The sequence below is a fragment of the Fusarium graminearum genome, chromosome 4 (genome assembly GCF_000240135.3).
Source record: "Fusarium graminearum PH-1 chromosome 4, whole genome shotgun sequence".
Lineage (NCBI taxonomy): Eukaryota > Fungi > Ascomycota > Sordariomycetes > Hypocreales > Nectriaceae > Fusarium > Fusarium graminearum.
Window position 1 is genome coordinate 7,183,893 of NC_026477.1, and position 22,906 is coordinate 7,206,798.

The window sequence follows — 22,906 nt, forward strand, 5'->3', positions numbered from 1 at the left end:
AACAACGGTATATATCTGGGTGGTATAAACCCCGCAACTTGTTCATCACCCTCGCTATCTATATATCTACGACAAAATGGACGACTACAAAATATCCAGCAAACCTATCGCCAACAAAGATTCCATCGTAACTGGCCCCCAATGGCGCTTCACATTGATCAACGACATGGTTCTTCGCTACGAATGGGCCGAAGACGGCGTCTTTGAAGATCGTCCATCAACCTTTGCTCTCAATCGTGAATTTCCCACCCCGAAATTCACTGTTTCTGACGAAGACGACCAACTCGAAATCACAGCTGATTCCTTTCACGTCACCTACAATAAGAAGCGTTTCGACCGCTACGGTCTGGTCATTAGCTTCACCAACAAAAATACCCTCTGGGGCGCTGACTGGCGATACGGAGAGACGGTCCAGAATCTCGGAGGTACGGCGAGAACCCTCGATGGGGTAAATGGTCGCTGCGAGCTGGAGCAGGGTATTCTTTCCAGGGCTGGATACTCGGTTCTTGACGATAGCGAGTCTATGCTTTTGGACCCTTCTACTGGTTTTGCGGCGCCGAGACGATCTGGGGATCGTATTGATGGGTATCTCTTCTCGTACGGCTACGACTACAAAGGTGCTATGAGATCCTTCTTTGCTATTTCTGGTAAACAACCCGTTCTGCCACGCTGGGCGCTGGGGAATTGGTGGAGTCGATACTATCCCTACACTGATGACGAGTATCTGAAGCTTATGGACAAGTTTGAAGCGGAAAAGGTTCCGCTGTCTGTTGCTGTTATTGATATGGACTGGCATCAAGTCCACGGTGACCATATTCCTCACGCTGGATGGACGGGGTATACGTGGAATAAGGAACTCTTCAAAGATCCCAAGGCTTTCACCAAAGCGCTACATGATAAGAAGCTCAAAGTTACGTTGAACGACCATCCCCACGGCGGCGTTTATCATCATGAGGATCAGTACGAGGATATGGCTAAGGATCTGGGACACGACACTTCTGCCAAAGCACCGATTTTGTTTAACCCTGCGGATCCAAAGTTTATGCATTCTTATCTCAACACGCTTCATCGCAGTCTTGAGAAAGATGGTTGCGACTTTTGGTGGATTGATTGGCAACAAGGTCCGTACAGTCGTGTACGTGGCCTTGACCCCTTATGGCTTCTCAATCACTACCATTTTCTGGACCACCAGAAGCAGAATGGAGAGGACAAGGCCATTATCTTCTCGCGCTTCGGAGGACCGGGCAGTCATCGCTACCCCGTCGGGTTCTCGGGTGATAGCATCATGACATGGGAGTCTCTCGAGTTCCAGCCCGAGTTCACAGCTACAGCATCCAACATTGGTTACGGATGGTGGAGCCACGATATCGGCGGCCACATGGGAGGATACCGCGATGATGAGCTAGCTACACGCTGGGTGCAGTACGGTGTATTTTCACCCATCATGCGACTTCACTCCCAGATGGGCTTGTTCACTTCCAAAGAGCCCTGGCTGTACCGATCTGAATTCGCAGAAGTCATGAAGACATTCCTTCGGTTCCGCCATCGTCTCGTTCCATATCTCTACGCCGCTAATCTGGACTCTGCGTATCGAGATGATCCCGTCGTGCAGCCTCTGTACTGGAAGTTTCCCACAAGAGACGAGGCGTATGGAAAGCCGAACCAGTATTTCTTTGGGTCGCAGCTTGTGGTTGCTCCTGTCGTGAAGCCGCGTGATAAGAGGACGAACCATGGCGCTGTTGATGTCTGGGTACCTCCTGGTCGTCATGTTGATATCTTTACTGGTACTGTTTACGACGGTGATCGCGATATGAGGATGTTTAGGAGTATCAAGAGCCTGCCCGTTCTTGCTCGCGAGGGAGCTATTGTCCCTCTTGATGCGAACCTTTCTCCAAGGAACGGAGGCGACAATCCTGAACACATGGAAGTTATCGTAGTCGTGGGCGAGAACGGTGAATTTACTTTGGTCGACGAGGGTTCTGCTGAGCAAGGAATGGGTTCCGATTCCACGCATTTTGAGTATGTTCAAGACAAGGGTCAATTGAAGTTTCGTCCCGAGGGAAGAGCATGGACGATCAAGTTCATCTCCATCACGGAGATCCCAGACAACTTCAAGGTGTTCAAGCGCAATGAATTCAGCGACGTTGATCTCGATGTCAAGACGAATGTTGAAGACTACCCCAGCGTTCCAGGTCTTGTGGTCGAGATCCCATCTAACTCTTCTGAACCAGGAGACGTGGTTATCTGTCTAGGAGATGACCCGCAGCTGAGCATAATTGATCCATTGAAGCGTATTCAGGATCTTATCCTGGATTATCAGATGGATATGTGGACAAAGGAAAAGCTTTGGGGAGTTGTAAAGGCATCGCAACCTACGTCGGTCAAGATTGGACGGTTGATGAGTTTGGAATTGGATGAGGAGTTGCTTGGACCGGTGATGGAGTTGATTATGAGTGATAGTCGATATCAGATGTCTTCTAGTTGATGGAGTCGTTGAAGCTTAGAACAGAACGGAATCTCAATACATCCTAAACATGGCATGTTTATTACAAGACTTAGATGAGTTTTAGCTACCATGTGAACTGAAAAAGTACTTGGGTCAATTGCTAGAATATATGCCATGTAAATAAATGCATGATCAAGCTGGTATAAGCAAGCGTTTAGATAACGTTATTACCGGCAAGACAGTCAATTGGGCAAGTGGGGCAAACTCAATTCCAACATCGTCACTTTCTTTCCATCTCGACTCATCATGACAACGAGACTCAGAAACGCGAACCCATGCGATGGATGCGCGCTTAGACGCGTTAAATGCGAGCAAGGAAAGCCTTGTTACGAGTGTCTTCTCAGAGGCATCGAATGCACGGCTTTGAGGACCAGGAAGAAGCGTGGACCAAAGGGTGGAGTGAGAACGACGACAAAAGACAAGGTCGAGAGATTTCAAGAGAGTATCAAGAATAATCAATCTTGTACTTCTCAATCCGTCACTCCTCTACCGTCGTACCGAATACCTCTTCCTGAATATCAACGCATCCTCACTATTTCCAAACGACTAGCAACATCTATTTGGATCGTCATCAACCCCGAACATCTTCTCACCAAAATATCCGAAAACAGCGAGGATTACGAGTCTCATGCTCTGGCAGCAGCGTTATGTGCTGCAACTATAGCCCAGCTCCGACTCCCCGAGCATGCTGGACCGTTAAACACCACATCTTCTCTCCAGTTCGCCGCAGAGTGCCTCCAACTGCGAGAACTCTATGATTATCGTGAGAGTTATACTCTTGATTCTCCACTGATACCTTTCTTCATGCATGTTTACCACTCTAATGGAAATAAACTGCGCACTGCTGGTTTGTTTTTGAGAGAGGCTGTTACGCAGGTTCAGCTGCTGCAGCTTGGGTATCCTGAGACGTATGCCCATTTGAGTACATCGGAGCAATCACTTCGATTGCGGATATACTGGCTTGTTCTCATTACTGAGAGGTACAAATCCGACCTGGAGTATTGTGTATTACATACTAATGTGGGATTATAGAACATACTCTGCGCAACATGGCTTACAAGCAGTTCTACAAGTCATCGACGTCTTCCCAGATATCCAAGACGACATGGCCGATGAGCGTCGAATGCAAGCCTTTGTATCCCTGACAAGACTCTTTGCCTATCTAGAGAGTAACCTGACGACATTTTCATCAAATCAGCAGCCGCTCGAAAGGCAGAAATTGGTATCATACCAAGCTGCATTATGTCTTGACTCGCATGACCACGCAGCTCGGGAAGCCCAAAGAGTCGACCTGTTTGTCACTCGACAGTGGATCAGACTTATCCTGTGGGAGTATACGGCTCGTCATTTCGCAATGTCGTGTTATCCAGACGACGAAGCCTTTTCACTGTTTTTACCTGTCAAGATTGGGCATAAGATGCTTTCGCTTTTTTCAATGGTGACCAACGCAGCTATAAAGACACATGGATACGGTATTGTGAGTAGCCAGGCCTAGGATTATTCAAGTCTGGCAAGACTAATATTTGATCTAGGAACTCAAAGTGTTTAGGCTAGCAGATACAATGCTTGATATTATTGCTTGCACACCAGTCTCTGCTCATGGCAATGGTATGCTTGTTGGTGCAGGAGATGTGCTGTATTCGTTGCAGCACGTGCTACATTCCGTGGGTGGAAAGGATTCTGGATTTCTACACAAGATACAGAATCGTATGTCACAACTGGAACTTACTACTGGATCATGGCCATATCTTGCTTTATCGGAAGCGGGAGAGGTGGTGGAAGAGATTGAGGATGATAATGAGTTATGATTATGGTGGTCTTGATTTTGTCCAGGAAACAGAATAGCTAACTTGATTGGTCTTGGCTCAACTAATATATATGCATGAATGCAAGAACTACTTTCCATAAAATCAGGTTTGCGTAAAAGTTGAGAGAGTGAATGATAGAGAAAAGGTTCCATCTGCGGTTTGATGATACAGTTGGATTCTTGAATAGTGATAACTCACTCACAATTATAAGTTGACCTGTCCCCTGTGGCTTAGTTGGCTAAAGCGTCCGACTGTTATTCACAGACAATCGGGAGATCGGAAGTTCGAGCCTTCCCGGGGGAGTTTTCTTTTGCTTTTTTGGCGCAATTTTGTCAATACCAAGTCACCAAATTCTTGCACCTTCTTTCATATACGATCATAACTACCAGAGAACTGGGGATCCCGTCTAGTTTTTGTCTTTTGTTCGAGGGTGACTATTTTTCGCCGCCTCTGTTTCCGAAGATGGAGAGCAAAGCTGTAGTTAATAGAAAGGCGTGACTTTGCTATCAATAACAATACTCTTCATAAGATGCGTCAAGACACAATGGGGAAAAAAAGATTCGGTACTGATCATTTGAGATACCGCATATACTCCACCACCAATTGTTTCTACCCATGTACAAGACTTTCGCAAATAATCTGCTGAGTTGAAATTGACCTGAGCCCAGTTCACCAGTCTCCTCAACGAAACCTTCGCCAGACTAACTTTTCCATAAGGCTACCAACGCTGTTGTTATTCACTTGCCTAGGTAGTTAATCGGGTAGACACAAAAGAATTAAGAGGTAGGTATATCTGTATAGTAGTTATCATAAGCTACAGCGCAGGTAGATACCTACGCCGGTAACTAGGTCAGGGTGCTAGCATTACAAAGGAAGTGTTTTCTTTCCTTCTTCAGAATTATTATAGTATATGGGCTTGCCTGTAGCTGCTTTGTCACAGCACAAAACACGAAACACGAAAATATGGGCTTGCTTGTGATATATTTACGAGATCTCAAGATGTAACAGATTTCCTCCGGAACAGTATATCAGCAGACCCAAGCGCCCTGATGGACTCCTGAAGATTGGGAGGGCTGGAAGAAGGTCAACTCGACCTTCCCAAAAGATTGGTTTCATGGTTGTGAAAAACAGCTCTGCTCTGGACTTCGATATGTGATTGACGATAACACAAGCAGTGATTTATTGGCACTTGCCAACTCGGTAAAAAGAAAAATATTATACGACCTCAGTTCATGGAGACATCATGTTCAAGTGTAGAGGCTGAACTTTCTCTCTGATGCCAAGTTCTCATCATAGGTCAACCTCAAGATACTACAACCGAATTCAGATATGGAAAAAGAGAAGTAGAAAGGAGAGGAGAGGGCAGATTCAGATGCAATTTATACATGCGGAAAGTAAAAGTGTATTTAAATATGTTGACACTGTGCCACATGCTGTACGAAGAGGCCTCGTTGAACTCGGTTTAATGCAGCATAAGGTTTAAAATCAGCATTGTGTGGTTGAGAGTGTAGTTTTGTTAAGTTCGCCTTTGCAGAACTTAGCCTCCCAAGATAAATTCTCAGCTATGTTTGAACCTTGCCCAGGGTTAAAAATCCTAATGAACCATTAATTCTCCGTGAGGTGGTTAGCAGAGACAGAAGCAGAGAAACTTTACTGTGTATATATAGCCAAACTCTTCCCTCTTCTTTCACATACGACCATACCTACCAGAGAACTCGGGATCCCGTCCGCTCTCCCATAGATAAGCTGGTAAGGGGCGGATTAGTAGTTGGGTCGGTGACGACCAGCGAATCCCCGCTGTTGTATGTTTTGTCTTTTTGGTGCTGTGATAGTTGTCTGTCATCTTCCCTTCATTTTGCTCCTTTGTGTTCTGCTATGGTTGTTGTGGGTTGGCGGTCATTGCGTTATGAGGATAAACCGTGACTTACATGCAAGGTGTGTGAACTTGGCTAAAAAGAAACTTATAACAAAGCCTATGCAATAGCTCCAGGCAGTTGGAGGTTCATGTGAAAAAAGATCATCAACCATTTTGTATCTTGAAGAATAATACTTTTCCTAGAGTTGTATTGCACAGCGACTCGATTTTTAATTCCTTTGTTAGAGACTCTCTTTCGTGTAGTCTACAGGGTAGCAATTTTCGCGATAGTATGCCTCAGACGACTCGTACACAGCCAAGGCTAAACCGGAAACAGTGCTCATCTGCCGCTGTGAGATTCAGCAGTGAGCACTAAATTTACCAGATATGACACAGCCAATGGGCACAGACTCACGTTCCACTAAGCCAGGGGCCGTCTTGGGGCCTAAGCTAGAACGGTCAATTTGCAGCGCTGTAGGGCTGTTGACGATCTTGAAGATTACCATCAATAGCGACGGCTGTGGCTGCGCCTTGTTAAAGATACAGGGCGATGACGATACTTGAGATGGGGATTTGTAGTATATAACAAGACACTGGAAGTGCAGTTTAGTAGAACCAGATCACTCCATCACCAAAGACATTTTCGTTGTATTTACAATCATGGCAAACCCTACCAAAGACAACTTGTACGGCTACGATGCCAACAAGATCCTCCCAATTGTTGCGGCTGTGATAATTGGTATATCGTTAGTTGGACATTACATTCAAAACACGTAGGCTACAAGACTCTCCCTTTGTAACCCATGCTAATTGACATACAGTCGCTACAAGTTCTGGCGAGTAACATTCTTCATGTTCTATGCCAGTCTCTTCTTTTGTATCGGCTGGGCCATGAGAGCCATCTCTGTACGACAACCAGACAGTCTTCCCTTGTACATGATATCGACCATCTTTATTTATCTCGCACCACCAATTTACTCGGCCGCTGAATATAATACTCTTGGACGACTGATGCACTACCTGCCCATGCACTCCATCATCAACCCAAACCGCGTGGTCTACATATTCGTGTTTCTCGGCTCATTAGTCGAGATCCTCACTGCAATTGGAGCCTCGTGGATCGCAGCAGGTAATGGACGTCAGGACAAAGATCGTCTTAGTTCTGGCGCTACCTTCATGGCCATCGCTGTTATTCTCCAAGGAGCGATCGAGATTGGATTCATCGCCATGGTGGGCATTCTTCACAGACGCTGTGCAAAGGCCAACATGCTGCCTCCCAACGTCAAGACGCTTTTTATTATGCTTTACGGTACATCGGTGCTTATTCTCATCCGCTGTGTCTTTCGCGCCGTCGAGACATTTGAGCTTAGGGATATTCTTGAAAGCGGCGAGGATAACAGCAATGCACTCATGAAGCGCGAGTGGCCTTTTTACGTGCTGGAGGCTATTCCAGTGGCTTTGTATACTTATTGGCTCAATATCATCCACCCTGGACGGTATCTGCCTCATGATCAGCGGCAGTATCTTGACTTTGATGGCAAGACGGAGCGCATGGGACCTGGGTGGTTGCACAAGCGACACTGGGTTACGTATGTGGCCGACCCGTTTGACTTTAGTAAGTGCTCTCCTATCAATATTAGGTTGACTGTAGCTAACATGAGTAGTCGGAATGTTTTCGATGGAAAAGAGAGATGCCTATTATCTTCGACCGCATGAGTGGCTCGAGACAGAGAATTGCTTTGCTCAGGGCAAGGGATCGAATGCCAAGCCGGGGAAATATACAAAGGTCTCCAAAGAGGAGATGCATGAGGGTGATGTCTGATGTAATGGCCTGTATGATTGTGTTTGATAAGCCTATATATTTGCTGGTTATTGTCTGTTTGGTTAGCGATACGAGATAGATCTGATACCTGTATTTGAACTGATTACCCATCCATTCCCATGAGGTGAATGAGCAACTGTACAGCAACACCTGTAGACTACTAATACCAGATAGATATCCGGCGCATAAAAAACAAGCAAAGATAAATTAAACTATTTAATAAGCTTATGTGCTGTTCGAGATTCTTCTTGGCTCTAAATTTAGGGCATCACGATGGATCACAGGTAGGTGGGACCCCTGTAAGGCTAGCGGAGTTTTGTTGATGATCAGTGACTTCATCGCTACCAGAAGCGGCCCCACATAAACTGCCGACAATGACGTCGCTTGGCGAAGCTTTGACAGAATCTTGGCTGCGTCTCTTGTCTCTTGGCCAAAGGGGAAAAAGTCGATGGAGCCATTAGACGTCATGCTTCAATCACAGGAGACTTCAGCGCCGTAGATACTGGATGCAGACCCCTGAACTACCTGATAACAACAAACTCGTCACTGTAACCCTCTATTCCAATACTGACTGGTAGTACAATCAGGCTACGACTGTTGCACCCACCATTTTTAAAAAGAAATCCTCCTCCATGTTATGTCCCTGCCCTTAAAGGTCTAGTTTAAACTTTGCCACTTAGATGGATTAATCTCCATATTTTACCTAGAACAATTTGAACTATCCGTTCTTGTCTTAGGTTCCCAGCTTCTCGTGTCTGGCTCTGTCACTGTCTTACTACAACAAACTCAGCTCATCCATATACCCTTTCCCTCTTCACTTTTCTTTTCCACATTGTATCACCACCATCCAAAACATCAATAATCCAAACATCCTCTCCAATCATGCCCGAAGTGCGAAGGGGCAGTCTTGCTCCGCCATCTGACTCGGCTCTTCCATCACAAGAAGTCCCCGGTGTTACTCGTCCTTCGCAATCTCACCAATCCTCTGATCGCGGCGTGCGCTTCAACATTCCCCAAGAACAAGAACCAGTATCAACAACATCGCCAACTTCACCGCGCGAACCTCTCGACTCAGCCTTTGCAGAACTGCCCCGAAAAACATCTGAAAGCCAAAGACGAACATCGGAAATCCCTAGGAGGAGTTCTGATGCGCCTCGACGAAGCTTATCATATGCTCAACGCCCCCAAGCTGAAGCATACTACGATTCCCGAGCAGCTACAGAAAAGGAATATCGACGACGAGCTACAACCCTCCTGGAATACTACGACGAAAATCCGCATCTACTACCGCAGCTTCCCTTTACTTGGCATCATGGCTGGAAGCGCTGGAGACTATTCATCTTTGCATTCGCTGTCTTTGTCGACGCATCCGCCGTTCCCATTGCTCTATACTACGGCCTGAAATACGCCGGCGACGTCGAGGGTTGGATCATCTTTGCGGTTGTGACAACCATCTGGGGTGGTCCCACCTACGTCGAGTTCGCAGTCCGAACCCTCCGGTTGATCAAGGTGGACAGGTTCTATCGGCCCCTAGGAACGAATAGTCGCTGGTGTTTCGACATGCTGACGTACGCGTCCACCCTTACTATTTTCGTCGTCACGGCTCTTTTCATCATTGGTAGCGCGCCTCATAATGTGTGGTTGAGAGTCCTTTGTATGCCTGCACCAGCGATCCTGTACTGTTACGGCGGTACCCTTTTCCTTATCACACTTTATCACCAAATGAATTGGCCTGCACCTTTTCGAATCAGCTCCACTGCCAAGGGCGAAAAGGTATGTTTATCACCCAGACTATACTTTTCATGATGCTAATGATATCTCAGGTCTTGCCAGGTGCTTACTACTTCATCGAGGATGTTATCGCGGTTAATGCCCTCGGTGGCCGGCCTTACCGGGAAGCTTTAGCAGCTCGATACAAGGCTAGCCCTCGCTTCCAAGAAATGGTTTACAAGCAATCCTGGTTCTGGTCCATCCCAGCACTAGTCCTAGCAGTTCCCCTGACCATCATTTCCGTCATTCCACAGGTTCCGGCTACCGGCGCCTACGGCGTCGCATGGGCTGTTCCATTTCTGTGGGCCGTTGTTTGGGGTATCATCACTATCAAATGGTGCAAGAGAGACATGAAGCGAGAGAGGGACGAGTGGGAGCGAGGCGTCGACCCAGAGAAGGAGATTAAGAGAAAGGATACATCAATTGAGACACCTTGAAGAGGAGGAACGTACCATGGCGTTTGAAAGCGAACATGACAACACTTGCAAAATTTGACCTTTGGCGTTTTAGCGGCAATGACATTGGGAGATCGGAATCAAGTCTTGCTATGGGATACAGTAGGAGTTATTCCATTACATATGTACTGTACATTACGATTGGTAGCATACGAACATGAAGCAAACGGTTATCATGAATCCAGAAACATACAATGTCGTTCCAGACCCCAATTTTGTCAGAAGCACAACTGCCAGTTAAAATCAGGGCATCTGTCACTCCAACCTCCATGACAGCTTGCATAGCCTCAGTCTCGGCATCATACATTCGTCCGCACGACAATTAAAGTAGCCTGGACGGACCTTTGCGTTAATTGATCACCGACCGACGTTACTTTCAAGATGGACCATATGCAAACCTCATGACCTTGGCTTCCGATGAAGCCGAACCATTGAGCTGGTTGGCATTTAGAGTTAAAGCATTAAAATAACATGCTTGTCTACAACTCGATCTTTTAAAACATGTTTACTTGGTTGGACAAATGATATTAGTGCACGTTGTTGACTTGGTGGTATTCTTCCATGTGACAGTAACGCGATAGGCTTTGTTCCTCTTGTACTGCTCTCAATTACATCTTGACCTTGTACTCTAGATACAAGTCTTGCCTGTGATTCTAACAAACTCCGTCTCCAAATCTTTCCAGACCTTATCAACCATACCCTCTTGTCGATACTCACCCAACAGCCTAACAACCTCATCCCCAGCACTCTCCCCATCCCAATCAAGACTATACACACCACCACCCCTGCTCCCATCAACACCAACCGCAACAACCCCAGCACTCTCAACGCCATTCCCATCCTTGCCCAACTTATCAGGAAACATCCCACTCCAGCATAACCACGCATGTCTCTCCCCACACTCCTCCTTCGGAAGCCACTGTCTCTTGATACCCATGCTGAGCTTGAACCAGTACTTCATAACCTGCATCATGACCCCGTCGCCGCTGCGGATGAGATCCGTGTCCACGGAGCCGGGGAAGTTGTGGATGAATGATACCTCTGGGGCTTGACGAGCCAGCGCTTCGAGGGAGAGAGTGAGGGTCGAGCACATGTGGCCTCGGGAGCGGTGGATGCTTGTGAAGGGAACGTTGCGGCATGCAATGTCATCTGAAAAGATCTGGCCTTCTTTTGTACCAGCCATGACTGTCACTACTCTTCTCAGAGACGAACCCTTTTGGAGAAGAGGCAGGAGATTGACTGTTAAGCGAGCCCGGGAATAGTGTGTAAGTGCCATGACCATGGGAAGTCCTTCATCCGAATCTTCAAGGGTCAGTATAAACAACTACTTCACTAGAGTCAATAACTTACCAACACCAATCCTAAGCGTTCCCTGACTCAAAAACAGCACATTCAACGCCGTCTCCTTACTCTTGATCTCTCGACACACCTCATCCACATTATTCAACAAGCTCATGTCCTTTTCTATAAAGACATAACTGCCCTCAGGATTAAGCTCCTTCAATTCAGTTTGTAGTCGATCACCTGCTTCCTTAGATCTACCGATAAAGTAAATCTTGGGCTGAGGGGCGTGTTTGGCGAATGCTTTGAGGGCTGTTTCACCAATACCGGCTGTTGCGCCGGCAAAGACGGCGACGAGGCCTGCTGGTAGCTTTGATGCGGCTGAGGCGTTGGTTTGGTGGACATCAGAGAGGGAAACCATGGTTGGTAAATATGATTGCGAATATTATGGTTCTGAGGTTCATTTGAGCGAGATCAAGACGTCTTTATATAGAAACTCGCTCTCATCAAGGACCATACTTGTCCTCAGCAATATTGCTTCTTGACATGTTCAATCACTTACACGCCAATAGTCTCCCGATCTGAATACGAAAAGTGGTTAGCTCGAGTTCCCGAAATGGACAATCCATCATCATCATTCTGGAGAAGGAAGCGAATCCGAGATGAAGAGAAACAAACTTCGGATCCGAGAAAGCTCAAAGGATTGTGCAATGACGTCTACGACTCTGGCTTGTTATATCACTTGCATTGCCTCGCCAACAACGCCATCATTCCCTCTTGTGCGACATACACATATATACACACTCACGGCAAAAGTCTTTGATTCGAAAAAGCCATCATATTCAGCCAAGTAAATTAAATATGCAAAGGAAAAAAGAGTTGTACGCTGTCTCGGGAGCTCCAGCCCACTGCTCGATCCCTTGTGATGCAAAAGCCTCCCCCATGTATCAAGATATCAGGATATTGTTTGTCAAGAAAGAAAAAGGGTTACAAAAGAAAAACGCCGTGATCCTCAAGCCTGACTGAAACCAGACCTTCTTCAGCCCTTCCAGAGAGGCCTCGAATGCCCGGATTTGTTGTTGTCTGCTAACCGTTGGTACAAAAGATGTTGATATATAGTACGGCAAACAAAGGAAAGAAAATGTGTTTTGGATCGGATGTGTCCATGTCTGGTCTTGTATCGTCTCATCGTTGATGGGCCAAGTCCATAGCCGCACCATGCATTATGAAATACCGCTCATGAAAGTTACAAATCTTCCAAGACGAAGATATAATGTCGTGATCCCCTTTTTACAGCAACCCATCATGTACCCCAGTTCATCTTCATACGGCCCACTCGTCTCGTACATCCACAACTTATTGCTCGGCGCGTGGGGGCTCCGACTGCCATCCATTGATATAGGCCATCAATCCCATGCCAAACAGAACAACACCAATCATAGAGGCATATGGTAGCGCAGCTTGGAGGCGCTGGTCTTTACCACGCACACCACTACTTGCTGGTGTGATGGTACTGGCCCGTGATAACGTCGGGGCGTCTGGCGCATCGTCCACGGAAGGCTCGACAGCATCCACAGGTCCGGTGACGCCTTTAGGTACGCCGGAGTTCGCGATTGACTCAACAACACCGTTGGTGTCTGCGTCTCGCTTTCTGGAACGCGATCGGGCTCTCGCTTCTGCTGCTTTTCGTCGTGCCTCCTCAGCACGCAGCTCAACAACCATCTCAGCCAAGGTCTTCTTTTCAGCATCGCGTTCAGACTCAGCAGTCTCGCATCGCTGCTTCCACTCCTCCATCTGCTCCTTCATATCCCGCATCTGAGTTTCCATCAGGTCGATCCGGCTTTGGAGAGCCGTGGCTGTCTCCTGGGCTGTGTCAACAGCAGGTGTAGTCTCCTCGATAGTTTCGACTACGGGAAGACTGGTGATGGTCTTTTCGTCTTCTGAAACTTCGGTCACTTCAACTGAAGGCTCCGCTCCAGCCATGGCCGATCCATTCATGTGTACTGTGGCTGATTCTTCCAATCGTTTGGCCAACTCCTCAGCTTCCTCTCGGGCAACTCTCTCTTTTTGCAACATCTCTTCCAGTTCGCGCATACGGGCGGTTTGTGAATCGATATCTCGCTTGGCGTTATTCAGCGCTTCGGTGAGCTGGACAATCTGGCTGAGATTATCAGGCCGGACAGGAGAGTTAGGAGGCCCTGACTTTGGTCGCTCAGTTGGGCCACGCTTGAGCGAGGGGACATCGGGCTTTTCGGGAAGAGGCTGTTGCGGTGGGGGAGCGGGAGGGTCTGAAAATCGCGCTTTTGGATCCCGGAAAGGCGCTCCCATCCCATTAACTACGGGCAGAGGCTTAGGGTGCTCCAAGCCCTCGGGCTTCTCAATATCCTTGAGATCATCCTTGGATAATAGTGTATGGACGAACTGATTAGTCCGACCTAGGTCCTGTGCCTGGAGGCGAGCATTGCGCATTTCGTTCTGAGAAAGTTAGTATGAACATTTAGGAGACACGGGCAGTACATACCGCAAGCCGCTTTAAAATTTGGTCGGTCGCAACAGGTGTAAGAAAGAAGGGTCGTTGTTGTGGCATGCCGTTGGATTGCACATTCATTACTCCTCCAACGCCATTAGGCATCATACGGCCGTTGCTGGCTGCAGACGCATTACTGTTGGTACGGCCTCGCAACTGCATTGGTCCAGATGGCATCATCATAGCGCCGTTCGCTGGGTCGAGATCGCCAAAGTTCATATCCATCACATTACTTGAGGCGCTCATGAACCCGGCATGCTCAACCTTGGCGGCCACCTTGTGGTGGACAACAGTCTTTTGATCCTCGCTAACAATGTCGATACCGAGTTCAAGGTGATCAGAAGTCTGCAGTTCATGGGGGTCGGATTCACGGTTTTCTTGAGATAGACGGGTGCCGTTGACGAAAGTTCCGTTGGAAGACTTGACATCGCGGATGTAGATCTTGCCGTTTCGTTCCGCATATATCTCCGCATGTTGTCTTGACAGCACTTTACTGTCAAAGAAACCGTTGGTAGGTGTCGGAACTGTTTTTTGATTGGTTTGTCGACCGATTCGGAGAGTTTCGGGCGCGAAAGGAACGGCAATCGTTTTTCGTTCAAACGTGCCGTTCAGAGATAATAGGTATAGTACGGGTTGGCCAGGTGGAACTTGTTCACCTTGCATAGGACGCATCATGCCCTGAGCGGCCATTTGAACCTGGCCAGGGCCAGGTTGCACAGATCCATGGGCGGCCATCGTTCCCTGAGCTCTACCCAGGGACATTCGAGACATGTCTTGTTGTTGATACTCCCTTTTCCCAGGGGGCCAAGGGGCTTTCGGTTGGATTCGTTTTCGAGGGGCGTCGCTGGACGACCATATGCTCAAATCGGTAGTCGAAGACAAAGGACTGCCATTGGGGTGGGATCCGTTCGAGGCAACTGTGGTAGCGGAGGAATTGGACGAGTTTGACGAGACAGATGAGGACGAGTTGGAGCGACTGAGAGGCTTGCGCGGCGCGAACATGCCTATGCCACCTCGGCCTTCTTCTGAAGTCATTTGATGATTCCCGTTAATTGCACCCCATGCTTGTCTCGAGTTGGAAAAGTTTGGCGGGTTTGCGACTGCGGTCATGGAGATGGTTGAAGTTCAGCAGCTTGCGGCCGATAGACGCAGTTTCGGGTTATATAAAATAGGTGGATGCCGGATATGAAGAAGAGACGTGTGCAGCTCGCGCCCAGGGGATCGATGTCACTCCACCGGCAGGGGAGAGAGAGGCTGAAGCGATGCTGAATAATCGCCCGCAAAGGAGACGTGATAACTTTGACGAAACGCACTCGAGTAATCAATGCTTCAGTGTGGCTTAACGTTGCTGGTGGACTTGAAAAATCATGAGCTCGTGGCTGGGAACAGGTTTTTGGAAATCAAGATAGACGATCGGCGATGACCCAAGAGTACGGCGGGACAGGGGTCAAAGGGCGAGTCGGGCCAGCGACGGCCAAAGAGGGTGCTTAACTCACCAAGCACGAGGATATCGCGATGTCGGAATAGGGTTCAAGTCGCTAACGATGATGTTGGTTGGGCTGAAGGGCCGTGGAGTGAGTTGATGAGAGGTTGCCGTAACAGTCAGTGACAGTACGGGGGAGGTTCTCGCTAAGCGCTGCTTGGCGTGTTGGCGTGTTCAAATTTGGAGCCCCGGTCGGCACCTCAGCTCAAGCACACGGAGTACAGAGCGCACAGTGGAGCACACGCCCAAAGATGTCTGGCATGTGCTCACTGCTGGCATAACCCCAGGCACCACGAGAACAAAAGGCAGGATGTCCAAGACAAGAGGGTCTAGATCAGCAAGTGCACTGAAAGCGTCTGAAGAAAACTTGAACATGACATGACAGTCTCTATGCGAGTTAGAGCCGTGCTGTGGAGCCAGATCTTGACCCACGAAGGGGACCACGTGACGTCGTTTTCACAGTACTTTTGAAGTCGTCACAGTTTGTACGCACTGTTTTCCCGGACTTGGCCCGTGCTCTTCAATCACGCACGCACCGACCTTTTCCCGAGTCCTCGGTCCACTTGGCTAACCGACCAATGACAGCATCCTTCATAGGTCATAGGATTTGAGGAAGTCGTTGTCGCAATAGAGCTTCATCAGCAATTGCAATTCTTTGCCCCAGGTTTTTCAATCCCGCAAACCTCGTCGACCACGGCCGAGACATCGCTGTCAGCTTCAACACCGACACTCCGCATACCGAATTCATATCCTCATCATGCCTCCTGTCGCTCCTATGAACGTCGGCCAGCACGGCCCCTCCACAGCCGATAAGCGTATGCTGAGCCGATACCATTCAATTGAGAAAGCATTCGCTAACAGACGAAACAGTTAAGATGGGTGCTATGATGGGTGGAAGTATGACTTACTTGCTTAGTTCTTGAATCTATGTTTGAATATTTCTAACATTTTTTTTTCTTTTTAGCTGTTGGTGTCATCATGGGCTTTGTCTTTGGTTAGTCTTGTACTTGCTGTCGGCATTCACAGCTAACAATTCCAGGAACCGTCAACATTTTCCGATACGGTGCTGGCCCTAACGGCATCATGAGAACCCTCGGCCAGTACATGGCCGGCTCCGGTGCAACCTTTGGGTAATTGAGAGTCCAGCCCTACCGACGTGTACAGTTGCTAACCGAGACAACAGCTTCTTCATGTCCATTGGCAGTGTCATTCGATCTGATACGGATCCTAAACTGCACGACATGTATATGCGAGCCCAACGTCGACCTATAATGCTGATGGCAAACCCCGCATGGAGGAAATCATGAGACCAGCAACAGATCATACGATACGAGAGCAATACCCAGTCGACTTCAACGTCCACCTTGTACAGTCTGGCATCTGATGGCCGCATTCTGTAAAATATATCAAATCTATTTCGAAAATGGACCAATGTCATGTCAAGCTCCCAGACCCACAACCGATAATGCAGCAGTCCATTCAGTTACAGTTGGATGTCACACTGCTCCAGGGCGTTGTTGTTATTTTGTCAGACTTTGCAGGCGCCTTGCTTGTTGGCTCAAGTGACCTCACCATCTGTGTTTGTGAATGCAGTTAAAAGATTACACAACAATTTTTGAAAGGCGGCGAGTGAGCTGTGGCGTTCAGAATGGCCCATCGACCGTCTAGGTTACATTAACTGACAAGACATGATCGACACACCACTACCGTAAACCGACCCGGCATGTTGGCATACCCCACGGCGCCCAATACGAGGTTTTGACAAGCGCTGTGGTGTTGTTGAGCTGGAAACTTTCTGGCTGCTGAAAGTTTCCCTGCACTAGCCCTTTTGGTTGATTCAATGGGATGGCGCTCAATAACCAGCCTTTTCTGCATATGTGATAGGCGGCAGGTAGTCTTTTACGCAATTTGCGCCATGCCTACGATTGGTGTTTGTTGGCTTGACGGATTTCCTTCTTCGGGACCAACTGAGGGTCAACGCTCACGTCTTACAGCTTATGCACATTGAACTACATTGTGCACCTACGGAATATTTCCTTGGACAATGATTGTGCTGTTGCATCCTTTTGAACCTTTTATGCAGTAATTGCATAATTTGTTTGTACCAACACATCTGAAGCTGACATGCGCACCTAGCTTGACTCCTTGTCATATCATATCTGTCCCTACCAGATTATGATCGGTCGATCGCAATTGGCGCTTTGATGATGTTGATTGCTCAATGAGGAACCCGCCGCCTTGCGCCGTTACGCCGTCAAAACCTTAGCGAAAATCTTGACTGAGGTTGGACTGCATCGCACGCCAATTGGAACTAAAGCAGATCCCAAGATCAATACCAGAAGCTACACTTTTGCTGTACACCAGTTTTCAGTCAGTTGCACACGATATCGTCAAGTGCTGAAGGCTGCCCAGCTTGGAGCATATTGCCAGCGCCTTGCACTAACGATGTCAATATGCATTGTTGGCTGGCGCTAGCTTATCATGTTATGATCCAACAACAATGCCAGCAGCACCAAGATCAACGATTTCGTATTGTTGGGCCAGTTGTATACAGCTTCGACGCCATTGGCTCTAGACCGTTTCTTTTACGTACCCAGGGATAATCGACATGCTTGAAACTTCCTTTTGAAGGTCATGCTAGTCTGAGACAGTCATTTCCGCCTGGTCAAAATCGGAACAAATACGATCTGGGGTTATCCTAGTTGCCAATCCTCCCGGCCGCAAGACTAACGACCGGGTCATCTAAATATACGACTTTCGAAAGATGGAACTAAACCTTGTGTCTATTTTCTCAACGTTCAAGGCTGAGGCAACTAAGTTCCCGGTCATCCCGTCACATCAAATGTCCCCTCGACAACCTTGCCTTCACGTATGACCCAGCGAGGGCTTGAACCCCCAACCTGATAGGACAATTGTGCTTCACGAATTATGCTTTTGGTGTGCTCACGGTCATCATGGCTTGCAGCTAGCTTTGGCTCACTGGAGTACTGCCATGTGGTCCCATCTCACTAAACTTTTAGTCTTCAACACCACTCTCTCATATGCATCAGCTGGCTGGCTACCTTATCCTTGATAACCTACAGTAGCTCAAGATTGGCATGTGTGCGATCGACCGGCGCCAGCAGAAGAGGCTTGATTTCGCGGGTCTTCGGCACATACCTTGTCCTTGTTATGAGCGCCTCATGCTGTGGCTATGGAGGGTTGGTTCGCCCAGGCGCCTCCTGTCAGGATGAGGTCTATATAGACTGAAGGTCCCTCCTATAGACGATGAGAGAAATTACCTTTTACCTTCCCAGAGATTCCTGAAAGTGCACCTTGGCTATTCAGTATGGGGAACACCAACAGCAACCAGTTCAACCTAGGGGCTTTAGGTCAACTGTCCCAGCTTCAGACCAATGGGTAGGGCAAAGATACTGTTGTCTTAATAGACATGTGCTGATCTATTTATAGAGAATCTACATATGGGACACTGGATGCACCAGACTTGCCAACATTTCTCACTGACAATCCCACTCCCAATGGCTATCCATGGAGTACCATGAACACTCGTACAAACTATTATCAGGACCATCCTAATACTGGTGTCATAAGAAAGTACGACTTTACCGTCAATCGGGCCAAGATAGCTCCTGATGGATATGAGTTGTCCACAATTCTTGTCAATGGACAGTTCCCTGCCCCCCTTATTGAAGCCAACTGGGGTGACACAATTCAAGTCACCGTTCACAATGAATTGGAAGACGAAGGCCTGTCTCTGCACTGGCATGGAATCCTCCAGAAAAATATGCCCTGGGAAGATGGCGTTCCTGGTGTTACCCAATGCCCCATAGCGCCGGGACAGTCGTATACATACTCCTTTATCGCAGATCTTTACGGCACCAGTTGGTATCACTCACACTACTCTGCTCAGTACTTGGCTGGTCTGTTCGGTCCATTGGTCATTTATGGTCCGCAGGAAAGGAAAGATTACGATATTGATGTTGGACCCATTCTGCTGAGCGACTGGTACCACAAAGAGTATTTTGATCTTGTGGAAGAAATCATGACACCTGGCGCTCCCGGCATTGTATTTTCTGACAGCAATCTCATCAATGGAAAGATGAATTTTAATTGCTCCAGTGTCCAACCCGGCGACAAGACACCCTGCAAAAACAATGCCGGAATCTCAAAGTTTCGCTTCAGACGCGGCAAAGTGCATCGCCTACGCCTCATCAACCCTAGCGCCGAAGCCATACAGCGCTTCTCCATCGACGGCCATACAATGACGGTTATTGCAAATGACTTTGTTCCAGTCGAGCCCTACAATACAAAAGTCGTCACCCTTGGTATTGGACAACGTACAGATGTCTTGGTCAAAGGCAATGGGAAATTGGAGTCCTATTGGATGCGCAGTAACATATCTGCTAACTGCAGTCTGGCCCGTGCTCATGATGCTCTCGCAGCGATATACTACGATAACGCGAATCCCAAAAAGGAACCAAAGTCAAAACCATGGAATATCCCTGATCCTGCGACTTGCGCCAACGATGATCTGAGCATGACCAGGCCTTTGATGAAGTTACCCCTACCTCCAGCCGACAAAACCATTGAGCTTGATATAGCATCATTCAAGAACGCGAGCAACATCACTCTCTGGTCGCTGGGAGGCGTGGCTGCAAGAACAAACTACAACAGCCCAACCCTGCTTCTGAGCAAGCTGGGAAACCACACCTTTGACAAGGAGTGGAATGTTATCAATACTGGCAAGGCAAAGAGCGTTCGAGTGGTGGTTAACAACAAGACGCCTGTAGCGTAAGGAACTGACAAAAACATGTGATCCTCGACAATTGCTGACACTGAACTTGACAGTCACCCCATGCATCTGCATGGATTCAATATGTACGTCCTACACGAAGGACTAGGCGACTGGGATGGCACAATCATCAATGAACACAATCCACAACGGCGTGACGTCGTTCAGATCCGGGGTAGAGGACACCTCGTTATCCAATTCGACGCTGGGAGTAATCCAGGTATGTCTTCCCCTGACTCAGCCTCAAAATTCCCCCTCGCTATGGTAGCATTTGCTCACACACAACCACAGGTGTCTGGCCGTTCCACTGTCACATCGCGTGGCATGTCTCGGCAGGACTTCTCGCACAGTTTCTCACCAATCCGGATCAGGTTGAAAAGCTACGTATACCAAACGTGGTGGCAGAGACGTGCCGGCAATGGGGACACTGGACTTTGTCCAATATCCCGGCACAGATTGACAGCGGGTTGTGAGCGAGATACCCTTTGGTTAAGCGTTGTCGTTCCAAGCTGGAAGCTTGAGCCGGTGTATACGGGAAAGGCATCTTCCAGCGGTCGTTATCGCAGCCCCATGATGCATGTACCAGCATGAGCGGGGAGCCTGACACCTTTCAGGACGTATTTTTTTCTTCTTTTTTATATATTATGATAATTTTATGAAACCACTACAAACCACAAAGGGTATACTTGCCGTTTCGCTTATCTCACTCGACCCCTTGTCCCGGTCAGCAGAAATGATGGCATGCAGTCTTACACCATAGGGCAGAATTTCGTATATGCCGGAACTTTTGACACCTCTGGTCTTACCACCATATGTCGCTCAGCTCATATGCAACCCCAACCGAAAGCCAGATGATTTTGAAACATTTCTTGTAGACTAACAGCGAGTTGACCTCAGCCAACACGAATCATCTAGATAACCGTATAGTATACTACCCTAACGCATTTCGTCGTGACCAACATAAGAAAACTCATCTAGTTCGTCTGCCAGCAGCGTTTTGTGATGACAGTAATTCGTAGCTCTTGACTCCAACTCCAATTTTTTTCTTTTCTTTTCTCTTTCCTCCTTTTAAAAAAACATGAATCCTGTTTACAGTGTAGATTTGCTCTCTCCTTCTTTAGTAGTGGAGTCTGTGGGTTCAGCAGTAGGCTCATCCTTGGAAGTCTCTGTCTGCGTCTCTGTTTGTGATGTTTGTTCTTCTGACGGGGGCGATCTGGGGGGCTCTGTGACCAATGACTCTGTTTTGGTTGCCTCAGCCTCGATTTTCTCGAGATTCTCTGGCTTGAGTTGCTCCGTCTTTGGTGACTCCTTGGTCTTGTCCTCTGTAGCCGTTGTAGACGAAGTGTCAGCTGCGGGCTCTGAAATGTTATGTCCAGTCTTGGGTTTCTCTTCGTCAAGCTTGGCAGGCGCATTATACGAAAGCACATCCTTCTTCGTATCTTCGAGCTTGGCATCAGCCTTACCCTCGCCATCGTCGATGACAACAGCTCCGACCTCGGCTGCTAGGCGCTCAACTTCATCTTGCACCGCCTCCTTCTCTCTACCGCTGTTCTGTCTGTCAGCCTCAGCATCACCTACGATCTCTCTCCACAGTGCCTCGAGCTCGTCGCGCCAGCCAAGCTCATCAGCGAACTTGCGAATACCTGCGTCGCAGTCACCCAGTTCGATAACATCGTCAGATCGACTGCCAAGCTGACCGACCTGCTCCATGTTGAAGAGCACACGAGGCTTTCCCTCTTGCGCCAAACCTGGAAGGGCGGCAAATGGGTAGACACTCAAACTCGTACCAACAACCAAGACCAGGTCCGCCATTGCGACTTGGAAAGTATTGTTGTCGAAAGCCTTGGGTAGAGGTTCACCAAAAAAGACAATATCAGGCTTGACAAGTCCCTTGCAACCTTCCTTGTCGCAATGAGGAACCTTACCTCCAAAGACGTGCTCCTTCATCTTGTCACCCGGGTACTCTTCCTTGCACTCAATGCAGCGCTGCTTTGCGAAACTTCCATGGGCCTCAATAATTCTGTCTGAAGGAACTCCAGCTACGCGCTCAAGACAATCGATATTCTGGGTAAAGAGCATCTGGAGGAGGTTCTTGCGGGCGAGAAGAGCGATGAAGGCATGCGATACGGTCGGATGGAATTTCCCAGGATATAATTCGTTTGCTAGTACGTAGAAAGGCTCGGGGTGCTCGCGAAAGTAGGAGATATCGAAGACGGCTTCGGCGTAGGGTAGATTGAGACGAGCAAGGTTGGCATAAAGACCTGTTCCAGGCGATCGAAAGTCGGGGACTAGTCCCTTTTGTCAGATATAGATCAAGCCCATTTGTATATTCTATTTGACTTACTACCAGCAGCAGTCGAGATACCGGCGCCCGTCAAAACCACAATATTCTTGCTGCGACCCGACTTGATGCTCGCTGCGACAGCGGCCAAGCTCCGCTCAGAGAGCGTTACGGGCGGGCCGCTGTAGCCCATGGAGGACTCTTCCTGACCCATTTTGCGACGAAGCCAACGAGGGACGCGTGGTCCGGGCTTGTTTTTGTTTTTTCGTCTGCGACCTATTTTGGCGACGATGGGAGTAAAAGCTTGATTACTTTTACAAAATCCT

At 48.1% G+C, this 22,906-nt stretch overlaps 9 protein-coding genes and 2 non-coding genes across 11 annotated transcripts; 8 read left to right on the top strand and 3 right to left on the bottom strand.

The window, feature by feature from the left end:
* Positions 1–76: 76 nt before the first annotated feature.
* On the top strand, positions 77–2,485 carry FGSG_09226 (uncharacterized protein; the record flags this gene model as incomplete). The annotated part of the gene is made up of 1 exon (XM_011330247.1): positions 77–2,485. The coding sequence occupies one exon, from the start codon at positions 77–79 to the stop codon at positions 2,483–2,485; it is 2,409 nt and encodes an 802-aa protein (XP_011328549.1).
* A 267-nt stretch (positions 2,486–2,752) lies between these two features.
* On the top strand, positions 2,753–4,295 carry FGSG_09225 (uncharacterized protein; the record flags this gene model as incomplete). The annotated part of the gene is made up of 4 exons (XM_011330248.1): positions 2,753–3,486; positions 3,539–3,983; positions 4,039–4,114; positions 4,156–4,295. 4 exons carry the CDS (start codon positions 2,753–2,755, stop codon positions 4,293–4,295), a joined length of 1,395 nt encoding a protein of 464 aa, XP_011328550.1.
* Positions 4,296–4,533: 238 nt separating this feature from the next.
* On the top strand, positions 4,534–4,617 carry FGSG_20728. The gene has a single exon. It is a non-coding gene; the product is annotated as a tRNA-Asn (tRNA).
* A 1,390-nt stretch (positions 4,618–6,007) lies between these two features.
* FGSG_20061 lies at positions 6,008–6,123 on the top strand. Its single transcript, XR_893046.1, has one exon. It is a non-coding gene; the product is annotated as a 5S ribosomal RNA (ribosomal RNA).
* Positions 6,124–6,829: 706 nt separating this feature from the next.
* Positions 6,830–7,991, top strand: FGSG_09224 (uncharacterized protein; the record flags this gene model as incomplete). The annotated part of the gene is made up of 3 exons (XM_011330249.1): positions 6,830–6,915; positions 6,991–7,784; positions 7,834–7,991. The coding sequence occupies 3 exons, from the start codon at positions 6,830–6,832 to the stop codon at positions 7,989–7,991; spliced, it is 1,038 nt and encodes a 345-aa protein (XP_011328551.1).
* An 882-nt stretch (positions 7,992–8,873) lies between these two features.
* FGSG_09223 (uncharacterized protein) lies at positions 8,874–10,198 on the top strand (the record flags this gene model as incomplete). Its single annotated transcript, XM_011330250.1, has 2 exons — positions 8,874–9,764; positions 9,815–10,198. The coding sequence occupies 2 exons, from the start codon at positions 8,874–8,876 to the stop codon at positions 10,196–10,198; spliced, it is 1,275 nt and encodes a 424-aa protein (XP_011328552.1).
* A 646-nt stretch (positions 10,199–10,844) lies between these two features.
* FGSG_09222 (uncharacterized protein) lies at positions 10,845–11,918 on the bottom strand (the record flags this gene model as incomplete). Its single annotated transcript, XM_011330251.1, has 2 exons — positions 10,845–11,506; positions 11,567–11,918. 2 exons carry the CDS (start codon positions 11,916–11,918, stop codon positions 10,845–10,847), a joined length of 1,014 nt encoding a protein of 337 aa, XP_011328553.1.
* Positions 11,919–12,853: 935 nt separating this feature from the next.
* Positions 12,854–15,134, bottom strand: FGSG_09221 (uncharacterized protein; the record flags this gene model as incomplete). The annotated part of the gene is made up of 2 exons (XM_011330252.1): positions 12,854–13,972; positions 14,019–15,134. The coding sequence occupies 2 exons, from the start codon at positions 15,132–15,134 to the stop codon at positions 12,854–12,856; spliced, it is 2,235 nt and encodes a 744-aa protein (XP_011328554.1).
* Positions 15,135–16,264: 1,130 nt separating this feature from the next.
* FGSG_09220 (uncharacterized protein) lies at positions 16,265–16,814 on the top strand (the record flags this gene model as incomplete). Its single annotated transcript, XM_011330253.1, has 5 exons — positions 16,265–16,322; positions 16,378–16,404; positions 16,472–16,501; positions 16,547–16,637; positions 16,691–16,814. The coding sequence occupies 5 exons, from the start codon at positions 16,265–16,267 to the stop codon at positions 16,812–16,814; spliced, it is 330 nt and encodes a 109-aa protein (XP_011328555.1).
* Positions 16,815–19,045: 2,231 nt separating this feature from the next.
* Positions 19,046–20,772, top strand: FGSG_09219 (uncharacterized protein; the record flags this gene model as incomplete). Its single annotated transcript, XM_011330254.1, has 4 exons — positions 19,046–19,208; positions 19,254–20,298; positions 20,356–20,519; positions 20,591–20,772. The coding sequence occupies 4 exons, from the start codon at positions 19,046–19,048 to the stop codon at positions 20,770–20,772; spliced, it is 1,554 nt and encodes a 517-aa protein (XP_011328556.1).
* A 616-nt stretch (positions 20,773–21,388) lies between these two features.
* On the bottom strand, positions 21,389–22,794 carry FGSG_09218 (uncharacterized protein; the record flags this gene model as incomplete). The annotated part of the gene is made up of 2 exons (XM_011330255.1): positions 21,389–22,560; positions 22,644–22,794. 2 exons carry the CDS (start codon positions 22,792–22,794, stop codon positions 21,389–21,391), a joined length of 1,323 nt encoding a protein of 440 aa, XP_011328557.1.
* Between the last annotated feature and the right edge of the window lie 112 nt (positions 22,795–22,906).